General features: G+C 40.2%; 1 protein-coding gene across 6 annotated transcripts in view; it reads right to left on the minus strand.

Annotated features, from left to right (window-relative positions):
* Positions 1–281: 281 nt before the first annotated feature.
* Positions 282–26,941, minus strand: part of med25 (mediator complex subunit 25) — a 31,600-nt gene continuing 4,940 nt past the window's right edge. For 3 of the 6 annotated variants that reach the window (XM_026164148.2, XM_026164149.2, XM_080300751.1), the window contains 13 exons: positions 25,376–25,500; positions 25,154–25,226; positions 24,717–24,949; positions 21,866–21,958; positions 17,947–18,032; positions 17,802–17,859; positions 17,598–17,705; positions 16,816–16,992; positions 5,594–5,707; positions 5,302–5,373; positions 3,679–3,849; positions 3,471–3,591; positions 282–796 (listed from right to left, as the gene is read on the minus strand). In XM_026164148.2, coding sequence (XP_026019933.2) covers positions 693–796; positions 3,471–3,591; positions 3,679–3,849; positions 5,302–5,373; positions 5,594–5,707; positions 16,816–16,992; positions 17,598–17,705; positions 17,802–17,859; positions 17,947–18,032; positions 21,866–21,958; positions 24,717–24,949; positions 25,154–25,226; positions 25,376–25,500 — 1,535 coding nt within the window. In that variant the 3' untranslated portion in view covers positions 282–692. The remainder of the gene's footprint in view (positions 797–3,470; positions 3,592–3,678; positions 3,850–5,301; positions 5,374–5,593; positions 5,708–16,815; positions 16,993–17,597; positions 17,706–17,801; positions 17,860–17,946; positions 18,033–21,865; positions 21,959–24,716; positions 24,950–25,153; positions 25,227–25,375; positions 25,501–26,941) is intronic. The other 3 variants (XM_026164152.2, XM_080300753.1, XM_080300752.1) reach the window with 3 other exon arrangements.

Below are 26,941 nucleotides of genomic sequence, written 5' to 3' on the forward strand. Positions count from 1 at the left end.
CCTGTTTGTACGTTATGCCAAGGGAAACATGGCCAACTGATGCCATCTGGTAGGACTACTTGGCACGAGGAGACTCTCTATGGTTCCACAACATATTGGAGTAGTTAAAATTAACACTGTGACACTATTTGGCAGAAAAAGACACCGAACTATCTATTACTGTGTCTATTTCAGTCTCACTCTCTCCCACCTTAAGAGTCCAAGCGGCGTTCACACGGGGGTGGTGGTAGGAGTGCGGACTCATCAACAACAAAACCTCTTTGTAATCACAAACAACTTGGTCTTATACGATGTTTACCTTTATTTCATCTCCATAAAACAACATGATCAATAATTAAAAAAAATCTTAATTTAAAAAAACAAAACAAAAAAACACAGGTTTCCATTTCAATGATAAAACTTAGTATAATTTCTAGAAGCATGATAGCTTGTTCTATCCTGTGTGTAGTATGGGGGATTAGCGTGCTGATGGTTTGAACATTTACATGAAAAACTAATGCTCACATTGTGTGCCCCTAATTAACTTCAGCGACTCAGTCCTGTAATTAAAAAAAAAAAAAAAAAAAAAAAAAAAAAGTTTATGACTTGTTTCCTAATTACGTTGAACATTTGTAGGATTAAAGCGACAGAGCAGACATATGTGTCGAAACTGAAAAATGGCTGCCCAGATTCAAATCGAAAGCCCAGTTCCATCAGATAAGATCCATGAGGACTTCATCCTCCATCATGCTCGAGACCTGTGGCATCCCGGGCTGCGGGACGGCTCCTCTCTGAGCTCCAGACATCATCATCTGACCTGGGATGGGAAGAAAGGATAAGACAGTTTCTGGAAACGCTTTAAAAATCGAAGCGGAGAGAAAAAGTTAAGAGTTTAAAGCAGGATAGTGAGAACTAATATGCTGCGGCACTGCATTTGTTCTCCTTTTTACAGAGACCTACTTTAGAGACACTTTGTTTGAGATAAGTAAACATCAAGGTACTTACTGTGTACAGTGAGCTAAAATGTTTATGCGCTGCAATAAAATGTATTGGCTCAGACATGCAGGATTTCGAAGCCAAGTGCTTCCGTTTTATTTTTTCTCAAAGTAAAACATGAACAACAAACCACAGGCAATCGCAGACAAAGATTATGTATATGGAGCCATTTCTATCATCAGGGAAATCTTTGACACCCCCATCCACGTGCACTGCCTGATGGCACTGACAGTGTTCAGACTGGGACGACTGCACAGCGGCTGTGTTTTCTGTTGCAAGCGTAGCTTTGTTTTTGTTTGTTTTTCTGATTACTTTCAGTACGTGCATATCAAACCACAAAGCAAACCAGTGACTAAAATCAATCCATACTCTCAGAGGGTGTAACAAGTGTTGGATTTCAGTACTCTTAAAAAAGAAAAGCCATGTCTACTCTGCACTTTTTCAAACGCAACACATTTAATTTATTTACTCCCTATAGAAAGTAATTTGTTACCCCAAACACTAGATTACGATAGTGTTTTGTGTAATTTCGAGTCAATAATAAAGCACTAAACCTCTACAGTAAATTACAAATTCATAAAAACACGAATACTTCTGTCAAAAAAAAAAAAAAAAAGTCATTTATATTGTTATTTATTAGGCAAATAATAAACTGAATTCACGAGCCGGCACACTACACTTCTCTGAGATAGAAAACTAATAATTTTTTAAAAAAAAAATTTCTGCTTTTTGTAGGTCAGTAAAATTGCAAATTCATGAATACAAACAATAATTCTGTTTGGGCAATTAAAAAAAATAATGGATTAACCATTGTAGAAACATAAATGATATTGGTAATTACCAATATTGTTCATTTAGGGCAGCCGTTAGGGCTGTTCGATATAACGATATATATCGGCTGATGATATGAAAATGTCTATCGTTTCATATTATGCTATCGTTTGTTTTGTGGTGTCATAAAATAAACTGTTTACGGCAATATTTTTCCATAGTTTTGATGGTTACTGTAGAATTCCTTTAAGTTCTCTCTTTGTCTTATACTTAATATAGCCACACTACGGACGGACAAGCCACTGTTTTCAAGCGTTGGCGTTAGCAACAATGACGGTAAAATCATCGCGTGGCTCTGCCGTCCACTTGTTTATTTTCCACATAGACCTTTCACAATAAAGCTGAAGATTCTGTCCTGATTTTTCAAAATAAACTGAATCACGTGAAATACTATGCAGAACGTTTACGGACGAGAAGCTAAAAAGAGCCGCCAGGTGCTAAAAAATAAACCTTAGAACAGCCTTTTCCCCGCAGCATGCCGTGTAATAAATACTCAAAGAAAATTGCGGCCGTTTCAACTTATGTAACACCTGACTCCAGGTACACGCCGCCCAGCTGAAAATACTTCACGCGAGTCGAGTTGCCTGAGATTCACAAAATGTTAAATTTTTGTGATATATATCGTTGTCGGGACGATAAATGTCTTATATCGGGATATGAGATTTTGGTCATATCGCACAGCCCTACCAGCTGTGGCATAAACATTACACTGCATGGAAGACAATGGACATATCCCTATAAAGCATGATCCAAAAAGCCTGTTCATCTCACAGCTTCACATCATAAAAGGAACATTTCAGAAGCAGAACATTTAATCTCTACTGGGTCTTTTATTTTTAAAAATGGCCAGATTCTCCATGTTGCGGCTCAGACTTTCTGCCCTCCTCATCAACCTTTTGAGTCACGCCACTTCCTACCAAAATTTAACATCGTTTTACCTCTGCCAAGAAGATTATGTAATTAACTTTCTGGAGTCTATCCAGATGTTTTTCCGGGTATCTTGTGAAGTATTCTATTGGCAGACATGATATAATTGGACATCTCTAGTCTTATTTTCACAAAAACACATCAAATTGCATTAAGAAAAATGAAGCACACGTTCATCCTGTTTGAACTTCTATCATAAAAACATATCATATGAACTAACGTGGACCCAGAAATCCTTCTGGTTCCATGGGCTCAGCTCATGCGTGGCATTGAGGGAATTTTCAGGCTCAGCAGAGGCTGACTGCTCTTGTTTTTTTAAGCAATGAAAACATTTAAAGTTTGAAATCAATAGATTAATGCACCAGAACATTTCAATCAATGTGCACAAAAATAAAATGTCACGAATCAAAATTTGCCCAGTACACACAAACACACACTTGAATGAAATCTTCAACTTTAACAAGTCCATGAACTTTTGTTAGATACAGATGGCTGCTTTGGTGGCTTTAAAATTTGCTTTGAAAATAAAAGTCTGCAGAAATATCTTTAATGGAATAAAACAAGAATTGCTAACTTGTTGTCAGTTTCTAGAAATGTGACCTTTAAAAGTTATTATTTTCTTTAGATGTCAAGCTTAATATCCTTCAATGAGCACATTTCCTGACCCGTATTCTAAATGCCTACTTGAGTCAAATATTAGTGAACTCTTTCCATCTCTCTGTGGGATGCTTGCTGACCTGTCATGGGTTGCCTCCACTGGCTCTGAATTTGAGCCCCACTTCCTGGGGCCTGGTGGACCATCTGTTGTCCCAAACCTTGGTGAGACATCATGCTTGGCATGTGAGACACCCCACCCTGCTGCAAGGACAGAGACACACAACAGTTTCAGAATCAAGCATTTACTACAAGGTAATTCATTCGAACAGCTGACTGGTGCACTCTTACTGGCTGCTGTTGGCTGAGAAGGAGACTGCGAAGCTGTGGATTGGCTCCTGGATTTGTGAGGCGAAGGATGGGACCCTGGGGCGGGGCTTGTCCGCTAGTCGGAACTTGATTAGGTGGAGCGCCACTGACGGGCGGCTGTTGATTGGTTGGTCCGGCAGCTCTCATTGTCATCTGAAGGAACGCCACACAGTTTAAGAGTTAAGCCTAAATATTAATTAGAGTAATCACAAACACTGCTATTTTTGAAAGCAATGCTACAGTTAATAGCAGCTGCAGTGGTGTGACAAATTAGAATTCAACATTGTCACATACAAAAAAAAGCAGTGTTTGTGCAGGCTCACTGAGCACTCACTTGGTTCAAGTGAAGAAAAAGAAAAGTTAAACTTGACCTGCACTTATTCTAAAAATGGAAAAATAAGATAAGTTCTGGCTCTCCAAATTACTGGGTGGATGACCCATAATCTCAGTTTACACACTTGGGGTACCTTAAATATGATCCCCAGCCAACTACAAATACAAGGAGTTATTGGAGTCTGATATTGGCGACTACAGTCTAAAAACCTTCAGATGACAATAAAAGATCAATTTCATTAAATTACACAAACATATGCATGCATGTCATCAGTTTAATGTATTATTTAGCATCAAGGGCATGCGGTCTCAGACGTACTCAACAGGAACTTAAAACATCAGCACACATGCTGTGACAGGAAATTAGCAAGCAGCTGAAAAATGAAGCAATTATGGAATGTGCAGTTCCTCTAGTGGCCACATGAGGCTGGCTCCAAAGGTTGTTAAGATACAAAGAAACAGCACTAAAACCAGCCTTGCTTAGCATGAATAGCATGAATCACTCCTGGCTCAGAAAAACTGACAAAGCTAAAAATTAGGCCTCAAATTTGAGTCTAAAACCAACAGGTGACGTCAACCTCAATTTTTTTTTTTTTTTTTTTAAATATAGTCCATGTAAATTAGCTACACACCAGGCTGATGCTGAGCAATTGGTTGAGAGAAATAGCTATCAACATTTTCACACATAAATGTAAGAGAAATCATAAAAGAATCAGGTTGGGGGAAATTCCACAGTCGTCACAATGTAGGAAAAAGTCCTCTGCAGAGATTCACTCTACTGGATATACTCCATGTGGTTTAAGTGAGGGAGCCTCATTGCATTTTTGAATTCTCATGTACTGTATGAGCAAAATTATTTGGTCACACCTCTTAATCTTTGAATTTGAGAGTTTTCACTGGAAAGGGAAAGCATTTAGGAGCTATAGTAATTCAGCCACAAAGTCCCAGACAAGATTACAATGTGTTGTGTAGGTGGCCAAGGACGTTTGTCCATGTAGTGTATGTTGGATAATGTTGCAGCACGTGTGAAAAAGGTTGAATACAAGATTCCTGACACCGTCAAACAAACGAATGTTTCTTGATTTTCAGGACAAGAGATGCAATTGTAAGGTAGCTTTGAATGAAGACACAAGGAGCTTATTATACTATATATTGTATTATAATCGATGTAGCTCAGTAAGACCTACAACTGAATTCTAATATTATAATTATAAGCCCTTGTGAACAACGTAAATACATGTTGGTTAAGTTGAGAGCTACTTTGGGTCTCACCATGTTGTTCTGTCTCTGTTGCTCCTCCATCATAGAGACCTGACTAACAGGGGGCATGCCCACCACCACAGACTGGTCAGATCAGAAGAAGGAGGGAGGGGGAGTGGAGAAGAGTGGTGGAAGTGTGAGGGGAAAAAAAAGAAAAAAAAAGAAAAAACAGTGGAGGAAAGAGTTAGCAGCAACGCATGCAGAAATCCCAGGCAGTTCAGGTGTCAACATCAGGCAGTGCAGGAGGAATCTGATGAGGGAAAACGGGCAGACGAGCCAGCACAAAGAGGGTTCATTTATTTACCTGCTGCTGGACATTGCCGTGGGAAACTGGAATAGGACCTGGGGCTCTGTTGATGAAGTTCTGGTTGGGGGGGACCTGATTGGGCTGCATAGGTCCTGCTGCACTGTTTAACTGCTGAATAACCAGAGAAAGCAAGAAACTGCGGTTATTATAACATTTAACCATCTTTAACTGGTCTCCACTCCAACACTGCTCCATCTCTTTAGTATATGACTTGAATGACACCACTGTATTTCACACATCACACACACACACACACACACACACACACACACACACACACACACACACACACACACACACACATAAAAAAATCCAACAAAAATCCAGAAAGAAAAAACAACTAATCCAAAAAAAAACAAAAAAAAAACAACCCACCCACACAGAGTGGGCACAAACTCTGGATTGGTCACTTAAAAGAACCAGGCCATATTTTGATGGTTCAGGAACTGAACATTAGCACAGTGACAGATCCCAGTTACGCCTGTATAGGAAGTCCAAGTCTATTATCCTAGTACGAACTGCGAGAAACTTATTTAAATTTGTGACAGGGAGACATGTCCAGGTGACTACCCTGCATCCTCTGGTAACACACTTCAACTGAGTAGCCCTGTTAGTTGAATACAGTTACCAGTCCACCGGTTAACGGCAGCTCACCCCTTGATGATATGTACACTTTATGCATTGCTAGGCTTCTACTTTGGTGGCCTAGAACCTGTTAGAACCATTTAAAAAAAGATGTAACAATACTTTATAAACAGGTTTAAACCCTTATGGTTTCATGAAAAATCCAAAAAGCGAGTCCACAGTTTAGCTTTATAGCTTCTACAAACTCCTACTTCCCTTTCTCCCTCCTCTTGGGAAAGCCCAGACATGTCTGCAACATCCAACCATGACTCATACAGCCTGTCTGCAGTTACATCACTCAGCAGCAGTACAGAAAAATAATTTTATTCACTGATTACATTTATCATAATATAACTTGATTGTAACCAAATTATTATTTGCATAATATATAGATTTGCATATATAGCTTTCTTGAAGTCTGTGTTACTTTAACAACAGTAAGGCTTTTATCTGTTATCCTTGGGTGGAGAGGGGTCTCTTTTAGAAAACTGACAAAGTTTAGATAATTTAATAAGAATGAAATCCATGGCAGACAGAATCTGTTTGCTGCATCTGAGAATCGTTGATTAATTTCTTGCAGCAGCACTCATAACCTTAAATGCAGATTTAACAGCATTACAAGCAGACGCTCAGGTAATTTCTGAGGAAAGCAAATCATGGCAGACATAATCTGTCAGCTACGAATGCAAATCACTGGTGAGTTTCCTCTCCCACAGCCACTAATTCAAACCTGCAATTTTGCACTGCGGTTCAGATCGTTTAAAAGTTATTTAGCCCGGGTCCTCCAGAAACAAAGTCTCTTGGCCCTCTCCTAACCCAGTCCTCCACAAGCTGGCTATGTGACAACAACCAGCACTCCACAGCGCTACTGTATCACTGGATCTAGACTGGATTCTGACTTAGAGATGTAGCTTTGCAAATTGTACTAACCACAATTATTACTGCTAAGACACAACATCAGTGCCGTGAACCTAACCTATCTTACAACGGTCCCAGCTCTAACTTCCTGTAAGTGTGTGAACAACCCAAATCGTTCTACACAATGATGAGGAGACAACTTCAAATGGATCAATGCTGCTATCAGCACATGGCTGTTACAGACCAGTCAATCCTTGTGTTAGTTTTTCTGACACCTCTTGCTTAAAACCAGAAACGTCAGAAAGCTTCTGAGGGTATATTTATTGTGAAAATTGCGCTCAAGTGACCTGTGGCCTTTCTGTTCCATTGAAGGTTTCTGCACTCTCTGAGCTTGCCCTAGGACACCTGTGTTACAGTGTGACAGGTGAACTGCAGCAGTCAGTCCTTCCACCTGTCATCAGCTAGAAAAGAAAAATAAAAACAAATCGTCGTTTGTTTTTGTAAGCATTCCACTGCCTAACTGTCAAAACTGCCAAAAATAAATATATAAATATGCTGTTTTGTTATACTTATTGTGCAAATGGAAATGAAAAAAAGTCCAAATTTAAGTGAATGGATCTTGAATTGAAAACTGCTAAATGTTACAAATATTCAAGCGGCTAAAATTGCTTTTTATTCCCAAATGCAAAATCCAATTAACAAACTGAAGATCAAAATCTGATTAGTGCCCAGATGAAAAATAATGCTTCTCTTCTGCTAATAGGAAGAGCACTGTTCAATCTACCATTCTGTCTTGGCTTCCTTTTGATAATCGTGTATATGCATCTCCGATCCTCACCCTAAAAGCAAACCACATCTGTGTATGCACAACGTAAAGGAGAGCTGATCCTCTTTCACCAGCACCGGATATCCACTTTATGTCATGTGTAAACTATGGCTAAATCTTTAAAGTGTGGGATGTCAAATATTATAATGATATCATGAACGTCACACGATCAAAGTGAAACAGTTCTTACTTTACTGAAACAAGTGGATTTAAAGTTAAACGATTTAGCTTATCTTCTTTTTTAAACATTAACACAGGGAGAGTTAAATAGTAGCTACAAAAAATAAACTAGTTTCAACAGTGTTTACCTAAAAGTGTCACATTGAGACAATCCTAAAGCTGCTGTTAAAAGAAGAAAAGAAAAAAAAAATGTAACACACTTGCTGAATCTGTGTGTGATTGTGCCTACTCAAAACGTGGCTGTGCAGATTGGGCAGATTGTGGGTTGCAGCATTCTGGAGAACTGCTCATCCAAACAAAATGAGTGAGTGATTCAAGTCTTTTGTCAGAGGAATATGAAGGCCAAAGTAAACAAAAACAAATAAAAAACCATGGCCAGTTATTTTTGTAAGAGTCAGTTTGAGTGTTGGGCCCTCTTTTTAAGCCAGCTCTTCTTTTTAACACTCCTTCAAAGGCCTGTTTGCAGGTTAATTCTTGGTTCTCGGGTTAAAGCTCGAAGTACATTAGGGTCAAGGTGACAGTTTGGCAAAATTAACTTGGCTTGGGGACTGTTAATGCCAATGGCTCTCTAAAATAAAGCAAACAATCATCTCTCTGTGTGTTTCCCCAACCCCCCCCCCCCACACACACACACACACACACACACACAGTGGCTACAGTCACTCTGGGGGAAACACTAAGAACAGAGAACAACTTTTAGCCAAAATATGAGAACCGCCAAATCCAATCTACCTCAAACTCAACACAGCACTTACTGGGTCCCCAGCAGCACATCCACTGAGACTGACGGGGTTCTGAACGGTTGTCCAGGCACATGAAGAGCAGACAGATTTCTTGATCATTAGTACAACTGTTTTTGCACCACTTTAAGTGAAAGAAAGTTGTGTGTATTTGTGTCTTGATCCATGCTCATCTGTTCATCTGGGTGTAGAGTTTTCAGTGGGAGAAATGTTTCGTCAATCACCCAAGTGACTTCCTCAGGCTACGCCCACACTAGCCCGGGTAGATTTGAAAACTGCGTTTACGTCTGAAAACGCTCCACGTCCACACTAGCATTTTCAGTCGTTTTCACAGAGTTGTGTGTCCACGTTGAAATGGCCCAAAACGCTTACGTTCCAGTGCTGCGCATGCGCAAAAGCGAGTGAGAATTAAAGAATTTGAAGAAAAGCTATCTGGAGCATGTACAAACTGATATTAATCTTTTTTAGAGCAATCAAAACAACTGCTGTATAATGCACTACGCCATCTTTAATTGGTCACATGACTGCATCACATGACTAAAATGTGTCATCGTTTTAGAAAGTCTGCGTTTTCGAGAGCATTTCTAAAACGCCGTCTCAGTGTGGACGGAAGGCCAAAACGGAGAGAAAACGCATTAGTGTGGACGCAGCCTCAGCCAACTGCATGTTTCCCCAAGCTTATAAACAGTACATCTGCATAATGACTGAAACTAGCACCACCAACGAACATGGGCTGTGAGGTCAGGAAAAAAAGAAATGCAAATGGTCATAAGTACCATTCACAGAGAGTTGGGGAATGGTGCTTACTTGTATGTTTTGTCCGGGCTCATACTTTCTAGAGCCTGTTAAAGTGGATTTTGATCTCAGTGAGATCGTGGCTCAAGAGTTGGGAGGTCGCCTTGTAATCGGAAGGTTGCCGGTTCGAGCCCCGGCTTGGACAGTCTCGGTCGTTGTGTCCTTGGGCAAGACACTTCACCCGTTGCCTACTGGTGGTGGTCAGAGGGGCCGGTGGCGCCAGTGTCCGGCAGCCTCGCCCCTGTCAGTGCGCCCCAGGGTGGCTGTGGCTACAATGTAGCTGCCATCACCTGTGTGTGGCCTGTATACAAATACAGGCCATTTACCATTTACCTGTTTAAATAAAGGATTCATTAAGTAAAGACTCACAAGATATAAAAGAGGAACTCTGAAACCCTGTTAATGTGTTCAGGACTTATGAAGCTTCATGTTAACTTCATCTGAACCTTTTGAGTATTTTATTTTATTTTTATTTTTTTATATAAAATCGCAGAAGAAAGACTTCTTGTTACTTTGGAGTGGTCTGTGTGGCCTATCAAAAAGACAGAAGAAATTAGTCCAGTCATCAATAACATACATATGAGTATGGGCATGTCACGATCGATTTTAATTTATTCCCTTTAAATAAGAACCTATCCAAACAAACAAAAAACCCATCTAGGCCAAATAAATCAATACTGTTTACAGGTTTCGATATTTTTATGCTAATGCTATGAAACCATAATCCATATTTACAGAACTTCATATTTGCTATATGTAGTTGATGTTTACTGTGTTAACAATGCTGAAAGAGTGTGAAACCACATATTGACTTTCTTTGTACATGTGTGTGCACAGACGGCAAGCAAAAGCAAACAGGACGATGATACACCAGCGGAGATTTAACTTCAAGCACCACCAGCTGAGGTGTTTGTTATTTTGGATTTCACAGTTTAAAACAAACTGAAGCCGCCAGCATCGTCTGGCGGGGTGGGGGATATCATATACAATATGCATCTCCAGTTAAACACAGCAACATGAAAAGAGGAAACCTGTTGCTGTTACTAAGAGAGAGTCTGAATAATTCACAAATATAGCACCTGAAATACTGAAGTAAAATGAACTGCAGTCAGTATCATCTGAGTTTTATCTGCAGAGTCCTGCACTTTAAACAGAAATCAGCCAAGACAGACTATTGCAATATGAGACGAGTGGTAGGTGCTTGAAAAGGCAGAATTTGAAACTGGCAGCAGTGCTCCTGAGTTAGCTGTGCTCTGCAGGTACTGTGGTGTTTTGTGCGATTCTACACTAAGGGAGAGACGAGGAGGAATGAAGGGGGTGTTTCATCCCTCCTCCAAGCACAAATTATTAACCAGACACTGAGGGAGGAAAAAACTGTGATAGAAGATGGGGGGGGGACAACCCCCCCCCCCCCCCCACCTTAACCCATCCATCTTGCTGAGTCTGAAGAAATCACCCTGGGATTGCACTAATGCAGGGTATGTTTTCTGACCAACAAAAGCAGTGCAACAAACAGCTTTAGGTCTTTTGAGGGAACTAACAAAACAGCTGCCTCTTTCTGTTCTACTGCCTCTGATTGATCTCCTGTCTTTAACCCACTAACCTGTGAAATCCTGGATCAAGGTTTAGGAGCTTGCATTGCTTTTAAGGGAAAAATATTTAATTTTGTCTTGCAGTGAACAGAACAAACTGCAATCTTGTTCCTAAAGAATGCCACTCCAGGGGTTTACACAGAGAAACCTTAACTACGGGTCCAAATTGAAATTTTAATTATGTTAAGATTGCTCTACCGCTTCACTATTAGTAATGCAGCACTGAATATGTGATGATACACAAGAGGCAGGAAAAAAAAAAAAAAAAATCTTCATTATAATTTCATGTCTACTGCCTAATCTAAATGCCCTGATGCTCACACATATACACGACTTCAAGTTACGTATAAGGCTTATGCGCATTCGCGAAGACATAAAATTAGCAGGGTGAGTAAACAAGTGCTATCATCGCTGATGACAGCAGACTGCGTGGAGAAATGTGATCCAACTCGTGTAAAACCGACAGCGGGCTTCATTTTTAAAGAGAGACACACTGCTTCTCTGGCTAGATGCTGCATTGTTTCAGTTACGCTGCACCTCTCCTCCCTGGATGCTACAAACTGGAGTACAACCCTGTGATGGAAAAGACAGCTAATCCAGAGGACACACTTTAAATCGCCCCGTCTCCGGCGATGAAGATGAGCAGAGAGGGAGAGTGAAATTTCCAAGTCATGTGGACAAAGCAGCAGTGTTTGTAACCTGTAATGAACTCTGCCACAGGAACAGGGAACCTTCGCCAGTGAGATTGAAGGCAAGGAGGTGGGAGGGCGGGCTTTGTCTCTAGACCTCCTCATCCCTGTCCATGAAGAGTGACACACACTTTGCCTCCTACAGCACGTCTTATGTAATGCTAACATCTAGACAGCCTGCAAAATTAACACCCCATCTTCTTTGCTTAAAGCTGAATTTCACAAGTTTACACTTTTCACATTATACAAAACATAGCACAGCAACTAGTGTGAATGTTTTGGTTTCACCTTGCTGTATAGCAAAATTACATTACCTCTTAAAGGTACCATAAAATAAGACAAGTTTTCATCTTTCATTAGTCTAAAGATTATTTCTTTTTATTTTGATTATCAAGGTAAGAAAATGTGGAAAAAATGCTAATCACAGTTTTCAAGAGCTTTAAAATTCCTTCTCCTTTCCTCCTGAAGAAACCTTAAACCTGAGATGATTCACTCTTCTTCTGTACGGGACTGCCTGTATTTTGCACTACAAACCGGTGCCAGAGGTGGGGGTGCAGGTGCTCTAACTATGCTGGTGTATAAAATGCTAAAATCATAGCCTAGTGAGCTGCAATACGTTGGATGAGGGCTGTGGAGCAAATCAAGACCTGATTCAGAAAGAGAAGAACACAATCTAGCAATTTATAAATGTGAATCATCACGTTTCAACTTGAAAGGTCCACAGAAAATGTATTACTCATCTTTTCCTGGTAGTTTAATCATAGACTGCATATGTGCCTCTGCTTCCTGTCATTTCCCAAAAATGAAGCTAAAACCAAAGGAGGCTGCCATCTTTCATTTTTGGATGCCCAGTCCCGATTTAACGCGGAATGCCCAGACTTGACTCCACGCACCCGCCCCCAACATTTTTACAAGCCTCGCTGCTCCAGTGGTGATGGCCTCTGCTGTGACTGAAAGCCACTTACGCAGTGTTGGGAAGGTTACTTTTAAAATGTATTCCACTACAGAATACATGCCCCAAAATGAAGTTTGTAACGCATTCAGTTACGTTACTCAGTGTGAGTAACGTATTCTGAATACTTTGGATTACTTAATATATTGTCATGCTTTTCTACAACTACATGAATGTACTATTGCTGTGTGATTTATTACCATTACTGAAGGATACTCGCTACCGAGCTAACATTGTTAGGTTAGTTCATAGACTGCTCTTAGAACTATGCATGATTATTTGCAGCTAGCAGGTTGTTAATGCTATCCATCAATTCTAACCGCCTGCAGTCTATGAACTAACCTCAGCTAACGCCAGCAAACAATGTTAGGTCGGTGGCGAGAAGCCTTCAGTAATAGTAATAAATCACACAGCAAAAGTACATTGAAGACACTGAAGTCACACATAGCCCAGGTAGCTAACACAACTAAAACAAGGTAATTGAACTAGGCTAATGGTTAAGTTCTTAATAAAAGAACTTACTTCCAGATGTTTCTTTAGATTGGAGGTCGATTCTTTGACTGCTGGTTCTGTTGTGCTGGCTTCGGGTCCATTGTGTAACTGACGCCACCAAAATTAACAGGACCCTTATATTAGAGCTTTTCATTTCGTGTTTTATTTGGGTTTCGGCAATGCGTGTAATTACCAAAATTTGAGAGGGGATAGCCTCACATATGAAACAGGAAAAGATCGCCCTGCAATCCATTTATTTCAACAAAGTAACTGCATACTACTAGTCAACTGTAACGGTATACAGTTCCTCATACATACAGTATGAGTTCCGTTTCTCCCCAACACTGCTTACAACAAGGTAAAGATACTAACCAGCCACAAAGTCACACTGGACTATGCAATATCAAATGTCAACCCTCGAATATTTAGAACACGTACACTTACTGCCTCCTCCCCCTTTACAAGTCTAAAAAAGCAGAAAAACTGCTACACTTAGCAACGGCAATAATGCCTCCAATAGTGGAGGATCTTTTCTTTTAAAATATGAATACAAATTATGAGTTCATACCACCACTGAATCTTATGTGGTAAACATAATTATCCCTGCCACACACACACACACACAGTTGTGATATCAGTCAGCAGCTGCACAGTGTCTCCTCCTCCTCTCTGGTGCTGGCAGTTTGATAACTACAGAGGAGCCAGAAAAAAAAAAGGTTTTAGAAATTCTTTTTTTCTAATTTACTAACTAATCTCAAGATCATGTTGCCTGTCCTCTTTGTTTTCAGACAGTCTCAATAACAAACATGAGAAGTGCTTGATTCCTAAAAATCATCCCAAAAAACATATGTGCAATGTGCTTTTAATGAACAAGAGTGAAATGAAGGTGCAGGAGTTTACAAATTAAAACAAATTAATTTTTTCACTGACGTGAACAGGTGACGCATGCACGTTTAAGTAAGTTAGTTCCACAAGCTTAAGAAACAAAAGCAGCCTGATATCAGACGTAACAAGCACTTCATTGCACTCTGACTGTCGTGTCTGGAGCCAAGCAAACACAACACAACAGAAGAGGAAATTGTGCTTATATATTCACTGGCCAATTTATTAGTTACAACTTGCTAGCACTGGGTTGGACCCCGTTTTGCCTTCAGAATTGCTTTAATGCTTTGTGGCACAGATTCAACGAGGTGCTTGAAAATTTTCTGAGATTTTGCTGCATATTGACAGCGTCACGGCATCACACAGTTGCTGCAGATTCGTCAGCTGCACATTCGTGATACGAATCTCCCAATCCACCAAATCCCAAAGGGACTCTACGGGATTGATTTCTGCTGACTGGAGGCCATTTAAGCACAGTAAACTGACTGCAATGTTTGCTGGAAGCAGCCATCAGAAGATGGGTGCAGTGTGGTCACAAAAGGATGGACACGGTCAGCAACAGGTATCATCTGGTGTTGCTAAACAACACTAAACTGGCACTGAGAGGTACAAAGTGTGCCAAGAAAATATCCCCTACAACAGTACGCCACCACCACATACCTGAGTGGTTAACACAAGAGCCATGCTTTCATCTTATTTTGTGCCAAATTTCAACCCTTCCACACCGACATCAAAGCACAACTTGACTAATTAGAGCAGGCAATGTTTTTCCAGTCTTATATAACTTTGGTTCCCTGCTCTTAGCTGACGGGACTCGGTGTGGTCTTCTGCTGCTGCTGTAGACCACCTGCTTCAAGGTTTTCTCTGTTCTGCCTACAGATAAGCTTATCAGTATGTTACTGTTCCAGTCGTATCAGCTTGAGGCACTCTGCTCATTCTCCTCTCACTTTTGACATCACCAAGGTATTTTCACCTAGTGAACTTCCACTCGCTGGATATTTTCTTTTTCTGACCACTCTCAGAAGTTTCTGAAATACCCTGACCACACCATGTAGTACCAACAATCATGCCACATACAGTCACTTGCATCACCTTTCTTCTTCATTCTGATGCTCTGAACTTCAGCAGGTTGTCCTGACTGTGCCTACATGCATAAATGCACCGAGTTGTTGCAATGTGGTTGGCTGAATAGACATTTGCATTAACAAGCAGTTGAACATGAGTACCTTATAAATTGGCCGGTGAGTGTCTGTTGACTCAGCAGGGCTAATATTAAATGAGGAAAGTGGATAATTTTCCGTCATTGTTAGAAAAAAAAACAACAAAGAAAGGGAAACATTTGAATGTGCTATTTATAGGCTATTATGCAATAGCGTTAGTGGTCTGGCCCACTCAAGATTAAATTGGACTGCTTGTGGCCCGTGAGCTAAAATGTGCTGGGTACACCTGAATTAAACGAAAGCTGGAAAGATTTGGACTATTATTCCTGAAGGCTTTTGTATTCATGGTTTCTGTATTTATGGTCCCATATAAGTGCATTATTTGCCGTCAGATTTAAGCATACCTCCAAACTCCATTTAGACCAAAAAAACAAAAAACAAAACAAAAAAAAAAAACAACACACACTAAATCAATATATGAAATTCAGCTGTTTGGTCTTTGCTTACCATGCTGGTTCAGTTTTGAGTGTTTCACTCTTAATAATTGATACCCAACAATGGTTTTCCCCTCTGTGACTTTGATTTAATATGAATATTTGATGTTAAAGAGAAATATTTAATATTTGAAACTCAGTTTACAAGAGCTTTAAACTACGAAGAGACTAACAAAGTCAGAGCCAAATTCTGACAACCCTAAAAATACTTGGAAACAAACAAAGGTGTGATAGTTTCATCTCACACACACACACACACACACACACACACACACACACACACACACACACACACACACACACACACACACACACACACACACACACACACACACACACACACACACACACACACACACACACACACACACACACACACACACACACACACACACACACACACACACACACACACACACACACACACACACACACACACACACACCTGAGTGAAGCACTTAATTTAGGGGCAATTAAACCCTTAATATTTGATGTTTTAGCCAGTTATTAATCATTAACGTGAAATAAACAATTAAAAAGCAGTAACTGTGCATTATCCCAGCATTTTGAAATAAACAAACAGCGCCGATTACTGCAGAGGCCATTGTGTTGTGGTTGAAGCAAATTCGACATAAAGAGCTTTTATGCTTCGCACCTATATGTGCCTTCAGTTAAGCAGCGATAATGAGGTGGGAGTGCAACAGTCAGCTAATGTTGCAGGAGGTAATGCCTGTAGTAGAGTGGCTGCTGTGAAGATACCAGGCTCACTAAATGAAATGTCAACAACAATGCAACTTAACGCCTTAAACAATGCACCTCAATTCCCTGTCCAATCTCTAAAATACCTCCTCATTATCACCTGCTTTTGGTCTCCCCGCTGCACATGTTTTCTACCACACTGAATCCTTCTTCCCACAAACTCCACTTCCACTCACCGCTCTGTGCTGCTGGACCTGCTTGTGGCTGGTGATGACCTGCCGGATGCCATTGACGAAGCCACTCTGGTCGTTGGGGATGAGGCCCATGAATATTCTCTTCTTGGATGAGTAAAGCAGCATCAGCACCCGCACTTCACAGGGCGAGGTAGTGTGGGGGAAGTGGACGCAGCCAGCCTGCAGAGGGTCACAGGGCAGATTAAGACCCTGACATGGGACACTGTTGTAATTATGTGATGGGCTCCGGCTTGGGGACATAACCTTCTCCTAAGCTCCTTTGCCCAATCAAACATGCCAGTTTTATAAAGTGAATGCAAATGATATTAATTCACACTGTTCTTTCCCTGGGCTGCAAATCAAATTTAGGCAAAGAGGTAGAGCTCAGCTGGACCGAATGCCATTAATGCCTCCGCTATTTCTCAAAGGTACCAGCAGATTAAAAATAAACCACACTAACAAAAGTCCTATCATTATGCTACCCCTTTGGAAAAGGATCACAACTAAAAGCTTTTTTCTTTTGCTTAAACTGATGACAAATAATGTTGTAAAATGATGTTGAGCTTTAAAAGAAAGAGTGGCCTAGAACCCCCTCTAGAGTCTTCACCATAAAACTGCAACACAGGTTCACGCTCAGTCCATCTACTGGGTAGAGGTGGAACCTGCACGCAATTTGCACTCATGCAAAATAAATTGAGGTATGCTGAATGATGGACAAGAGCGGGTACAAGCAGAGGACACACATTCCAGGTTCAGAGGAAGGCAGAGGGAGCTCGAAAACTTACAAAACCATTGGCCATAATGCGGTACAGGCCTTTCAACGACTCCACGTCTTTGTTCGTGAAGAGAAACTGAACCATCCGAGAGTTTCTAAAAAGGTGACCTAAGGTTGTCTACGGAGAGAGCAGGCGAGATATGCATCATTCATAAAGGCATCCCTGTTGCACATAAACAAAACAAAAGAAAACAGTATAAACACACGGTCTCACCAGCAACTGCTGTGGAATTAGCTGCATAATGAGCTTCTGTGGCCACTGGTCTGTGTTTCTGTTTAGAGACAAACGTGCATAGTCACGGTGTGAACAAAAACATTTCACCACTTTTAACGTCCAGGGTGTCTGATGAGCTACTCACAGATTTTCTCCTGGGTTGACGTGCACCTGACATGGCAGGGATCGCGTCAGCTTGGTGGCCGAATCCATGGATGAGGCTTTAGGTTTCTGCATGGGTTAACATAGAGGGGCGAGTGTGAGACAAAAAGAAGAGGGGAATTTAGAAAATTTTCTTTAAAGAAGTCATCTAGAAGGGCACAGAAAACATTACTTAAAGCTCACAGAAAGCTTATTCCAAGACATTCGTGTGATCTTTCAAACCATGGCCGACTCTCTTAAACCAAAATTGAAATACAGAGTAGGCAGACTGGATTTAGCTAAACTGTGAAAGTTCTTCTGGCTGAGCACATTATGTATTAAGTTTAGTGTGGACACGCAGAACAAAGAAATCAGTAAGAGTGCAGAGAGAACAAATATATTTTTAACACTTTTATATAAGAATTCGCACCTCTAGCCCAACTTCAAAATAGACCTGATGGTGTGTTCTTACTGTCCCTGAGAAAACAACTGAAAAAGCCCAAGTTCAGCCTGCAGAGTGGACAAGATTTTTACTCTTTCACAAATAATTAAAGGGAACTGGGAATTTTCTATTTTGGTCTGCATTTTAAGCCTGGGAAGAAGTGCATAGTTGCAGCCAGTTTATGGGGTTCGTTGTCGATAAAGCTGTTACAATATTAGATGTTCACTATACAGCTATGATGGCCAAAATAATTTATATCAACTAGAACAGCTTTTGAAATCTGGGAAAAGAAATGAGTGAACAATAACATAATTTTATAAGTCACATGAACTTTTAATCTTAATTATTGTGGTCTTTTGCAAATGAAATACACTCAAAGCCTAAAACGCTCAGCACATTATTCTTGCACTCAGCCAAAGTAGCTTTGCAAGATTCAGTTCAAAATCATTCTTATTTATCGTTTTCTGGGCTTTCAACCTAACAGATGATCCTCTATATTAAAGGAAAAAAAAGCAGCTCTTTCCCTTCTGTGTAAGACAGCTTTTTTCTGATTGGCTGCCACTTAAAAATACAAGGTCTGAACAGCAGATAGGTGGGACACCATATGAGGAATATCCACTCTCTCTGACATCATACAAAAAAATAAGGAAAAACATAATATACTCCCTTTAAGCACCCAAAGGCTAGTGCCACTGAGTTCTATATTTAGACAGAAAGAACAGATCTCTCTGAAAACAATCACTAAAGGCCAGAAAAAAAAGAGAAAAAAAACAAGAAAAAAAAAAGTATATTTGATTTGTGTGTGAACACTGCCTTAACAGATTTTTCACCAGAGTCAGATCACTCAATTTTCAGACAGTCTGATACTGAGCATTTAGAGTGGTCTGAAGCAGAGCTTCAGGCTCACCAGGATTACGTGTACATATGCTGACCTCATTATTGAAACCATGCATTCAATGCTGCAATACAGCATAAAGTTAACCATAACTGTGCAAATTAAACAGACAGTTATGGTGCTGGAACATTTGCAGTATTATCACGTGTGTTACTACTAATAAATCATTAAATTCATTAATTGACTAATTAAAATATCAGATATTGTTAACACCAGAAAATCGGAACACTGTAAAATTTAGAAAAGTGACTGTTATGCAACTCTTTACTTATCAGCACACTCAACTCTCAATAATTTCAATGACTGTGATTGCAGTTCATAGGGCCCTAGTCAGTTGTTTTGTAGGCTTAAATACCTCACAGCTTATTCAGTTTGAGCAATGAACTCCCAAAAGAGTGTGCTTTGGAGTGGCACCGTTCCTATTTGGTGTGTAATGTTGCCGTTTTGGATGCGTTTGACCATCCAACATTCAATTTACACCAGAATGCTCTGATGGGTATCTGGGATTTCAAGTTGGCCTGGGAGCAATTGGAGAATATTGCTGAGGAAAAGGATCTGTGGGCTGCCCTGCTCAAGCCTCTGCCAGTGACCTCAATCAGAAAAAGCAATTTAAAGAAATGGATGGACTTTTAAGACCTAAACAAATTGTCAAGAATTAAAAGGAGAGGGGCGCTCTCTCCAAGCACATCACTGCAGCAATCCCACTGGGAACACTGCCAGCACTCGTCTTCAGCGCATCAATACACGATCAATGGTTAATCTATCACATATTAGTCAGGTCTACTATAGACCATTACAAATGTGTTGTGCTGCAGACAAATGGGTTATTTATCTCCAGGGCTTGCTAAGGTGGAGAAGAAAAGGAGCCAGGAATGTGGACAGTAACAAAACAATCTGCTTTAAATTACGGGTGGATTTAAAAAGTGTGTCAGTAAACCACAGCGGAAACCGCAAACACGCCACATTTTAGACGAGAAAAGCTTTCATAGAATAACAGATTGAAATTCAGCCAAAAACAGAACATACCATATTGATAACACTGTACTCCGAGCAAGCGCCACCCAAGTGTGCTGGCAGTCCTTGAGAGTTTTTATCAACAGCCATTTCTCCAAATGAATTTTAGTGTCTGCATTGTAATTATTCTCAACATTACAGATTGTGCCACAGAAGAATCACTTACAGAGCTGAAAGCCTGATGACTTAACTGCAGTAGGAGGCAGCAGATTAAGAGCAATGTTTCATGCTTCTAATTTGTCCACTCAGATCATTTGTGACGGTTTGTATTGTCATAGACAAGATTTAGATTCTCCAGAGCTTCTTCATTCTTATTCCTGTCCGTTTAACCGACTTGTATAATTTTGACAAACAGAAGACGGGGGCTGGAGTCGATGCAGGGAATTGATCCGAGTCTGTCCACTAAACACAAACACTGGAAGACCTCATGAGTGTCGCATAAAAGGCATTAACATCCATTTTCCTGGTTCAGCAATGCAACTGTAAACTGAATCGATTTGACCTTGGGCAAAAACCAATAGAAGTAGCACAATAAAATGATGTGCAATTAATCAAGCTGTACAATAATCAATGGCAGGTGGTTATTAAGACTTACTGCTGTGATAGGTCCTAGACAGCGGTAGGGCAAGTCTCAGACTGTGCTGGTTTTTATTCTAATCTAATACAGGCTGATTTACAGCAGGGACATCTAATTCACTTATTCTGAAGATAGTTTCAAAAAATACTTATCAATTACAAAAGGACAGAAAATGTAAAGCTGAGTCCAGGAGCCAGTTAGCTTAGCATTAGGAATGGAAACACAAGGAACCAGGTAACTTGTCTGTAGCCCCTCTGAAGCTTGCAAAGACAAAACTTTTTAGATAACATACAAATTTTGCACATTAAATAAATGCAACATAATGTACAGCCCCAAGACGTCCAAGGTTCTTTTTTTAAGACAGCTCTCTTCTGATTGGCTCCTTCCTACAAACAGAGGGTTTGTGCATGAGATGTGAGGATATGAGGAACATCTGCTCTCACTGACTTACAGAGCCAAGGGCAGTGTTAGGTAAAGTAATGCATTAGATTACCCTCCAGCTACACTAAGCAACACACGTTAGTATTGCATTTGAAGTAATCAGTTATTTACTTTGTTTTTCCAACTTGCAACTCTTCAATATCTTTCCGGATTTCCCTTAATTCGTATATTTTTGCTGTGACAAAAAGAAAACATTTCTGTTTTCCTCAGACTCATTTGCAGCTGCTGCAGCACACCATTAAAAGGTATCAGACTTTCAATGTTTACTAAAGTATCGGTCAGCTGCTAAAAAGCTCTATTTCACATTTTAAAGAAACATCTGCAAGCTGACTGGTAAATGGAGCTCCACAGTGTACTGGTGGTGAGGCCCACTGAGGAGGAGAATGGTTAGTATTAGCAGTTTTCCCAGACCTCTTTTGTCTGAACTCTGATGACTTAAGTGATTCTTTCCTTGATGGTTTTACTTTCTGATCACAAAGCTCTCAATAAAAGTAAGACATCCATTTATTTCCCATTGAATGAACATTAACTCAAAATCAAAGAATCTGTTTTACCTCTTGCCACTCGAGAACACCAGTCCAGGCCACTACTTTATTGGTGACACCTTGTCCTTGTGGAATTGGGTTTGGATTGACTTGACTTCCAGGCTGTAAGGAAATTAGAGGACGCTATCAATACAACACTTTTCCAGGAATAAAGAATTACTTCTCAATTCATAGGAAAAGTAATTATTTCAATAGTAAAACATAATTCTTTAGAGCTGATCGAACTACGTTATTAGATGTAAGTTTAGACAATTGAATCTGTTAAAAAAGGAACATTAATAAATGAATTGGAAAACGAAGGGGAAAAAAAACGCTACCCACAATGATCTTCTGGGGAATTGCGACTCTTATCTGGTTTTGCTCTGATAGTAGTAGTAGTAGTATTTAAAATTCATTTTGATATTAGGCTTCAGACAGTGTGCTGGTCTGAAAACTCAGCTCAAGGCTGCTGCTTGCAGAGCATCACCAAGTAAAGTCCTGAGTCTTTCTAAGTGAAGCAGGGCTATTTACATGTAAAAATATCAGTATGACTTAATCTTTGATAGCGTTTACAGGGGTGAAAACAGCAAATGAAACATAAGATAACCCAATATTTTTTCAGCCAACTTGAGTATATTTGAACCACAGACGCTGATGCTCCAACCGCTCAATTAGACAGATTTATTGCTTCCTTAATCAGCAGTTTCAGCTCTGTGTTGGGATAATTGGATGGGGGTTTCCCCCCCCACAAAGATCAATTAGCCTTTTCACAAAATAAACCTGGATTAGGAAACACAATATGCCACTGGAACATGGAATGAAAATGAACTTCTGTATGCAGAGTACTGTATGTCTTCAGCATTAGTCCAACTATTTTTTCACCCTTTTCTTTTCTCTGGGTTTGAACAAAATGTGTAAACAGAACAGAAAAATAAAGGCATGAATGTGACTTAGGTGTACAAAGGCTATGTTCACACTGCAGGCGAAAGCTCATCAAATCCGACTTTTTTGACCCTATGCGACCCATATCCGATCATGGTATGACAGTGTGAACGGCACAAATACGATATTTTCAAATCCGATCTGGGTCACTTTCGTATGTGGTACTGAATCCGATACATGTCCGATGTTTTAGAAAGCGACTGCTGTTTGAACGGTCATGTCGCATTAAATCCGTCTTTTACGTCACTGACGCAAGACAGACGGCAATTATCAGCGCCTGAGAAGACATCGCGAACAGTTCCTGGCCATCCAATGAAACTGTTGGGAAGACAACGTTGGAGAAACGTAAACATTTTATTTGTACTGTATAATCTGCAGATTCTGACAGAAATCTGCAACTATCCTTTGAAGCACCGCTCCTCTCTAAAACAGCAATAAGGATCATTATTAGGCCATTTGTAAATAACAAAATAACTTTATAACTTCAAGCAAAATTGGGAAACGTAAAGTCCGAAACAAGTCTTTATATTAAGGACCATCAGTCAAACAATACTGTTTGGTCTGGGTCTAAACAGAGCGCGTTGTGTGTGACGTCTTCTTTTGCGCATGCCGGCCGCTTTGAGGGTTCACACTAGAGCGCATTTGCTGTCGCATTTTATTTGTAGTGTGAACAAGCAGACAAAAAAAATAAAAAAAAATAAATCAGAATTAAGCATTAAGACCTGCAGTGTGAACGTAGCCAAAAACACCGCTGCAATTAATCTGATGAAAGTGTTTTGCAATGTGCAACTGTCAGGACAAGTCAGCATTGGAAATAGGAATATATATGCTTGAAGGCCAATGTTTCCAGTGCACTGGACAACATGGAAGTAATTCTTTAGTTACATGATATCACGATTGATCGCCAATATCCCCTATATAGAAAAACACTTCTTGTTTTTAGTAGGCATGTGTGCGACTATACGACTAATTGTCACTACTCAGCACCAGACTTACTACTCATTTAATCCAAGTCTTGTTAAGATTTTAATTGATGTGAAATACCAGTAAATTGTTGTGTCCTAAATGTTATGCAGATATCTTATTGCACCATTATTGCTAGTTCTTTTAAAGGTGAAAGAATGAGCTCATGGATACAAGTGGAAAAAATTAGCTTTCTCCAAAGGGCAGATGGGCTTTCCCTTAACAGTATGGTAAGGAGTTGAGTCATTTAGGAGGGGCTCAGAGTAGAGCCGCCACTCCTCTACATTGAAAGGAGGCAGCTGAGGTAGTCCTGGATATAAAGTTGTCTGGCCAGGCATGTCCTACTGGCAGGAGGCCCCAGGTTGGGCCCAGGACACATTAGAGAGATTATATCTCTTGGCTGGACCTGATGTTTCCTGGATAAGCTGGAGGAAATGGCTCGTGAGAGGGGCTGCTGCCCTGCAACCCAGAACCAAATAAGTGAATTGCTGGATGGTTTATTGTTTTGCTATTTTAGATTTTAAATTATATTGAAGAGGTTGTCATGAATTTTAGAGCAGCGTCCATCATGTTCCACACTTTTTGGTCGCAGTTTATTCGTTTTTTTGGATGTTAATTTGTCACCTTTTAATAATAGGATATGAAAACATGTTACAAGACGTTCATGTTTTCATATCCTATCTAATATCGGTTTATTTTAAGTGTTTTTCTTCTTCAATGTCTGAAGTATATTGAGTTTGTCATCGGTGGTCAGACCCAGCTCCACTGAGTCTGTCTGAGCTACCAGCTTGATCTCTGCAGCTTTGATTTTTCCAGGGACACATTACAGAGCTACGGTTCTTCTAATCTAACTCTTAGCAACACAAGAAATACGAACAGTTTCCCAAATAATGCATTTATTGCCTTGTTTGCAAATTCCTGTATTTTTAACCCTTAAAAGGGGGTTGGAAGTTGAAGAAGAAGAAACAGAAATTACCATAGTGGGCGCTGCAGATGGTTGCGTGGTCTGATTTCCAGAGGATTGTGGCTGCTGAGGGAGTGGCTGTGGTGGCTGGCTGGGCACTGGCTGTCCTGCGGGTGGGACTGGCTGCTGATTGGGAGTAACTGGTTGGATTGGCGTATTTACCGTACTCACTGTTGATAAACTCGGCTGAATGGGCTTGACTACAGGGTGACTGGGAAATGGAGGCCCTTGGCCCATTCCTGGGACTGAAGGAAGGAAAGAAGGCATAAAAAGACAAGACTGACATAAAAAAAAGCATAAATCCGAACAATATCATATATAAATATGCTGTAGGGTTAAACACCAAGGCATAATCACACATGGTCTATGTAAACACAGACACGCTGCAAGTAAAAGCTTGGCTAGTATAAATTGTTCACAAAGACCCAAAGAGCCCTCTGGTAACTCACAGCGACTCTTCTGGTTGTTGGCTGCCTCCATGACCATCTGTGCAGCCACCTGAGCAGCAGTCAGAGGCGTATTCTGTCAGCGGGCAGATTAAAGGAAGACAATGCTTGGTAAAACGTTTTAAGGGAAGAAACATAAGCACCGCTGTCTGAAACTGAGCCAAAAGCAGGCAGCACGAATTAGTCTCCAGCCAGCTTTACACTATATGGCTGCTTGCCCATTACCTGATAAGGAGGGGTTGTGTTTATTGGTGGAGGGGGCTGTGGAGTTCCAACAACAGGCTGACTACTAGCCAGCACCGGAGGAGGGATGACAGGTTTGTGCGGCCCCGGTCCTCCACCTGCAGAAACTAGAGAGAGAGATGGGGAGATAAGCTCTGTACATAAAAGATGGCTGCAGCCATCGGGACATCACCCATTGTTTAGTGAAGTCCAGTTGAAAAGGTACAAGCGTTTTTTTGTTCTGTTTTGCACTTCTTACAACTGGAAGCATGATATGTATTTATGACTCTGATCACAGAGATGTGTCGGAGTAACCTTGAACAGTAGCTAAGTCTTTAGAAATTCCTTTAAGAATTACAAATAAAGAAGCGCTCAGAGTGAAATAAAAATCTTATATAAATGGATGATTCATAAACTGATATACAAAGTTACAGTCATGTTTCAGTAATTTTAAAATTAGACAGAAATAACCAGAAGAAATAGAGAATGCAGTTTGTAAAAGATGATGTCATCTATTAAGGGGAAAAAGCTATTCAAACCTGGCTCTGAGTGAAAAACTAAACTTAATAACTGGTTGTGGCACCCTTGGCAGGAAGATCTGAAATCAATCATTTGTGATAAATGTAGAATTTTTATTTTATTTTATTTTTTTTTTTAATTCAGCAGCATGGGAGTCATGCCAAAGCATTTCTGATGGATTTAAGTCTAGACTTCAACTAGGCCACTCCAGAAACTTCATTTTGTACTGTTTTTTTTTTTTTAGCCATTCAGTAGCAGAGTGACTGGTGTATTTTAATGCATGCTCAATCATCGAGGTAAGGAAAACCCAGAAAGTTCATTCTGTTCATCTGAATTTAGTGGGAACTTCTTGAGTTTCCGCTAACAGCAGGTATCCCCAAACTTCTAAATGGTATAGTTGCATTATGACAAAAACTAGCACCATTGATGGTTGTGAGCTCAGTTTCATGATTGTTAATATGCAAGTTGTCATCAGCATGGACAATGGCGATGACAAGTGAGGTGTTTCAGATCACTTTCTGCTGCATAACCTTCAGGGTAAAAATTGATAGTCAGACGTTCTCCTTCACGATTTTCAGGAAGAGAGCAGAATTCATAGTTCCTCAAATTTTGCAAGTTATCCTGGTCCTGAAGCAGCATCATACTACCACCACCACGTTTGACTGTTGGTATGAGGTTTCTTTTATGAAATGCCACGTTAGTTTTATGCCAGTTGTATTCCACAGAATATTTTTCCTAAAACTCCTGGGGTTCATCAAGACATTTTTTTAAGCAAACGTGAGATGAGCCTTTGTGCTCTATTTGGTCAGCATTGGTTTTCACCTTACAATTATCCCATTATGCCACGTCTCTTTCTTTTTGTTGAATCATAAGTGTAGCCACAACCGTAACTGAAGCAAGTCAAGCCTGCAATTCTTTAGATGTTGTTTTGGGTCCTTTTGTGACCTCTTAGATAAGTCGTTCATGCTCTCTTGGAGTCATTTTTGTAGGCTGGCCACTCCTGGTTATGTTCACCACTGTTTTTTTCATTTGTGGATAATGGCTAGCAGC

The sequence above is a fragment of the Astatotilapia calliptera genome, chromosome 4 (assembly GCF_964374335.1).
Source record: "Astatotilapia calliptera chromosome 4, fAstCal68.1, whole genome shotgun sequence".
NCBI classification, from domain to species: Eukaryota; Metazoa; Chordata; class Actinopteri; order Cichliformes; family Cichlidae; genus Astatotilapia; species Astatotilapia calliptera.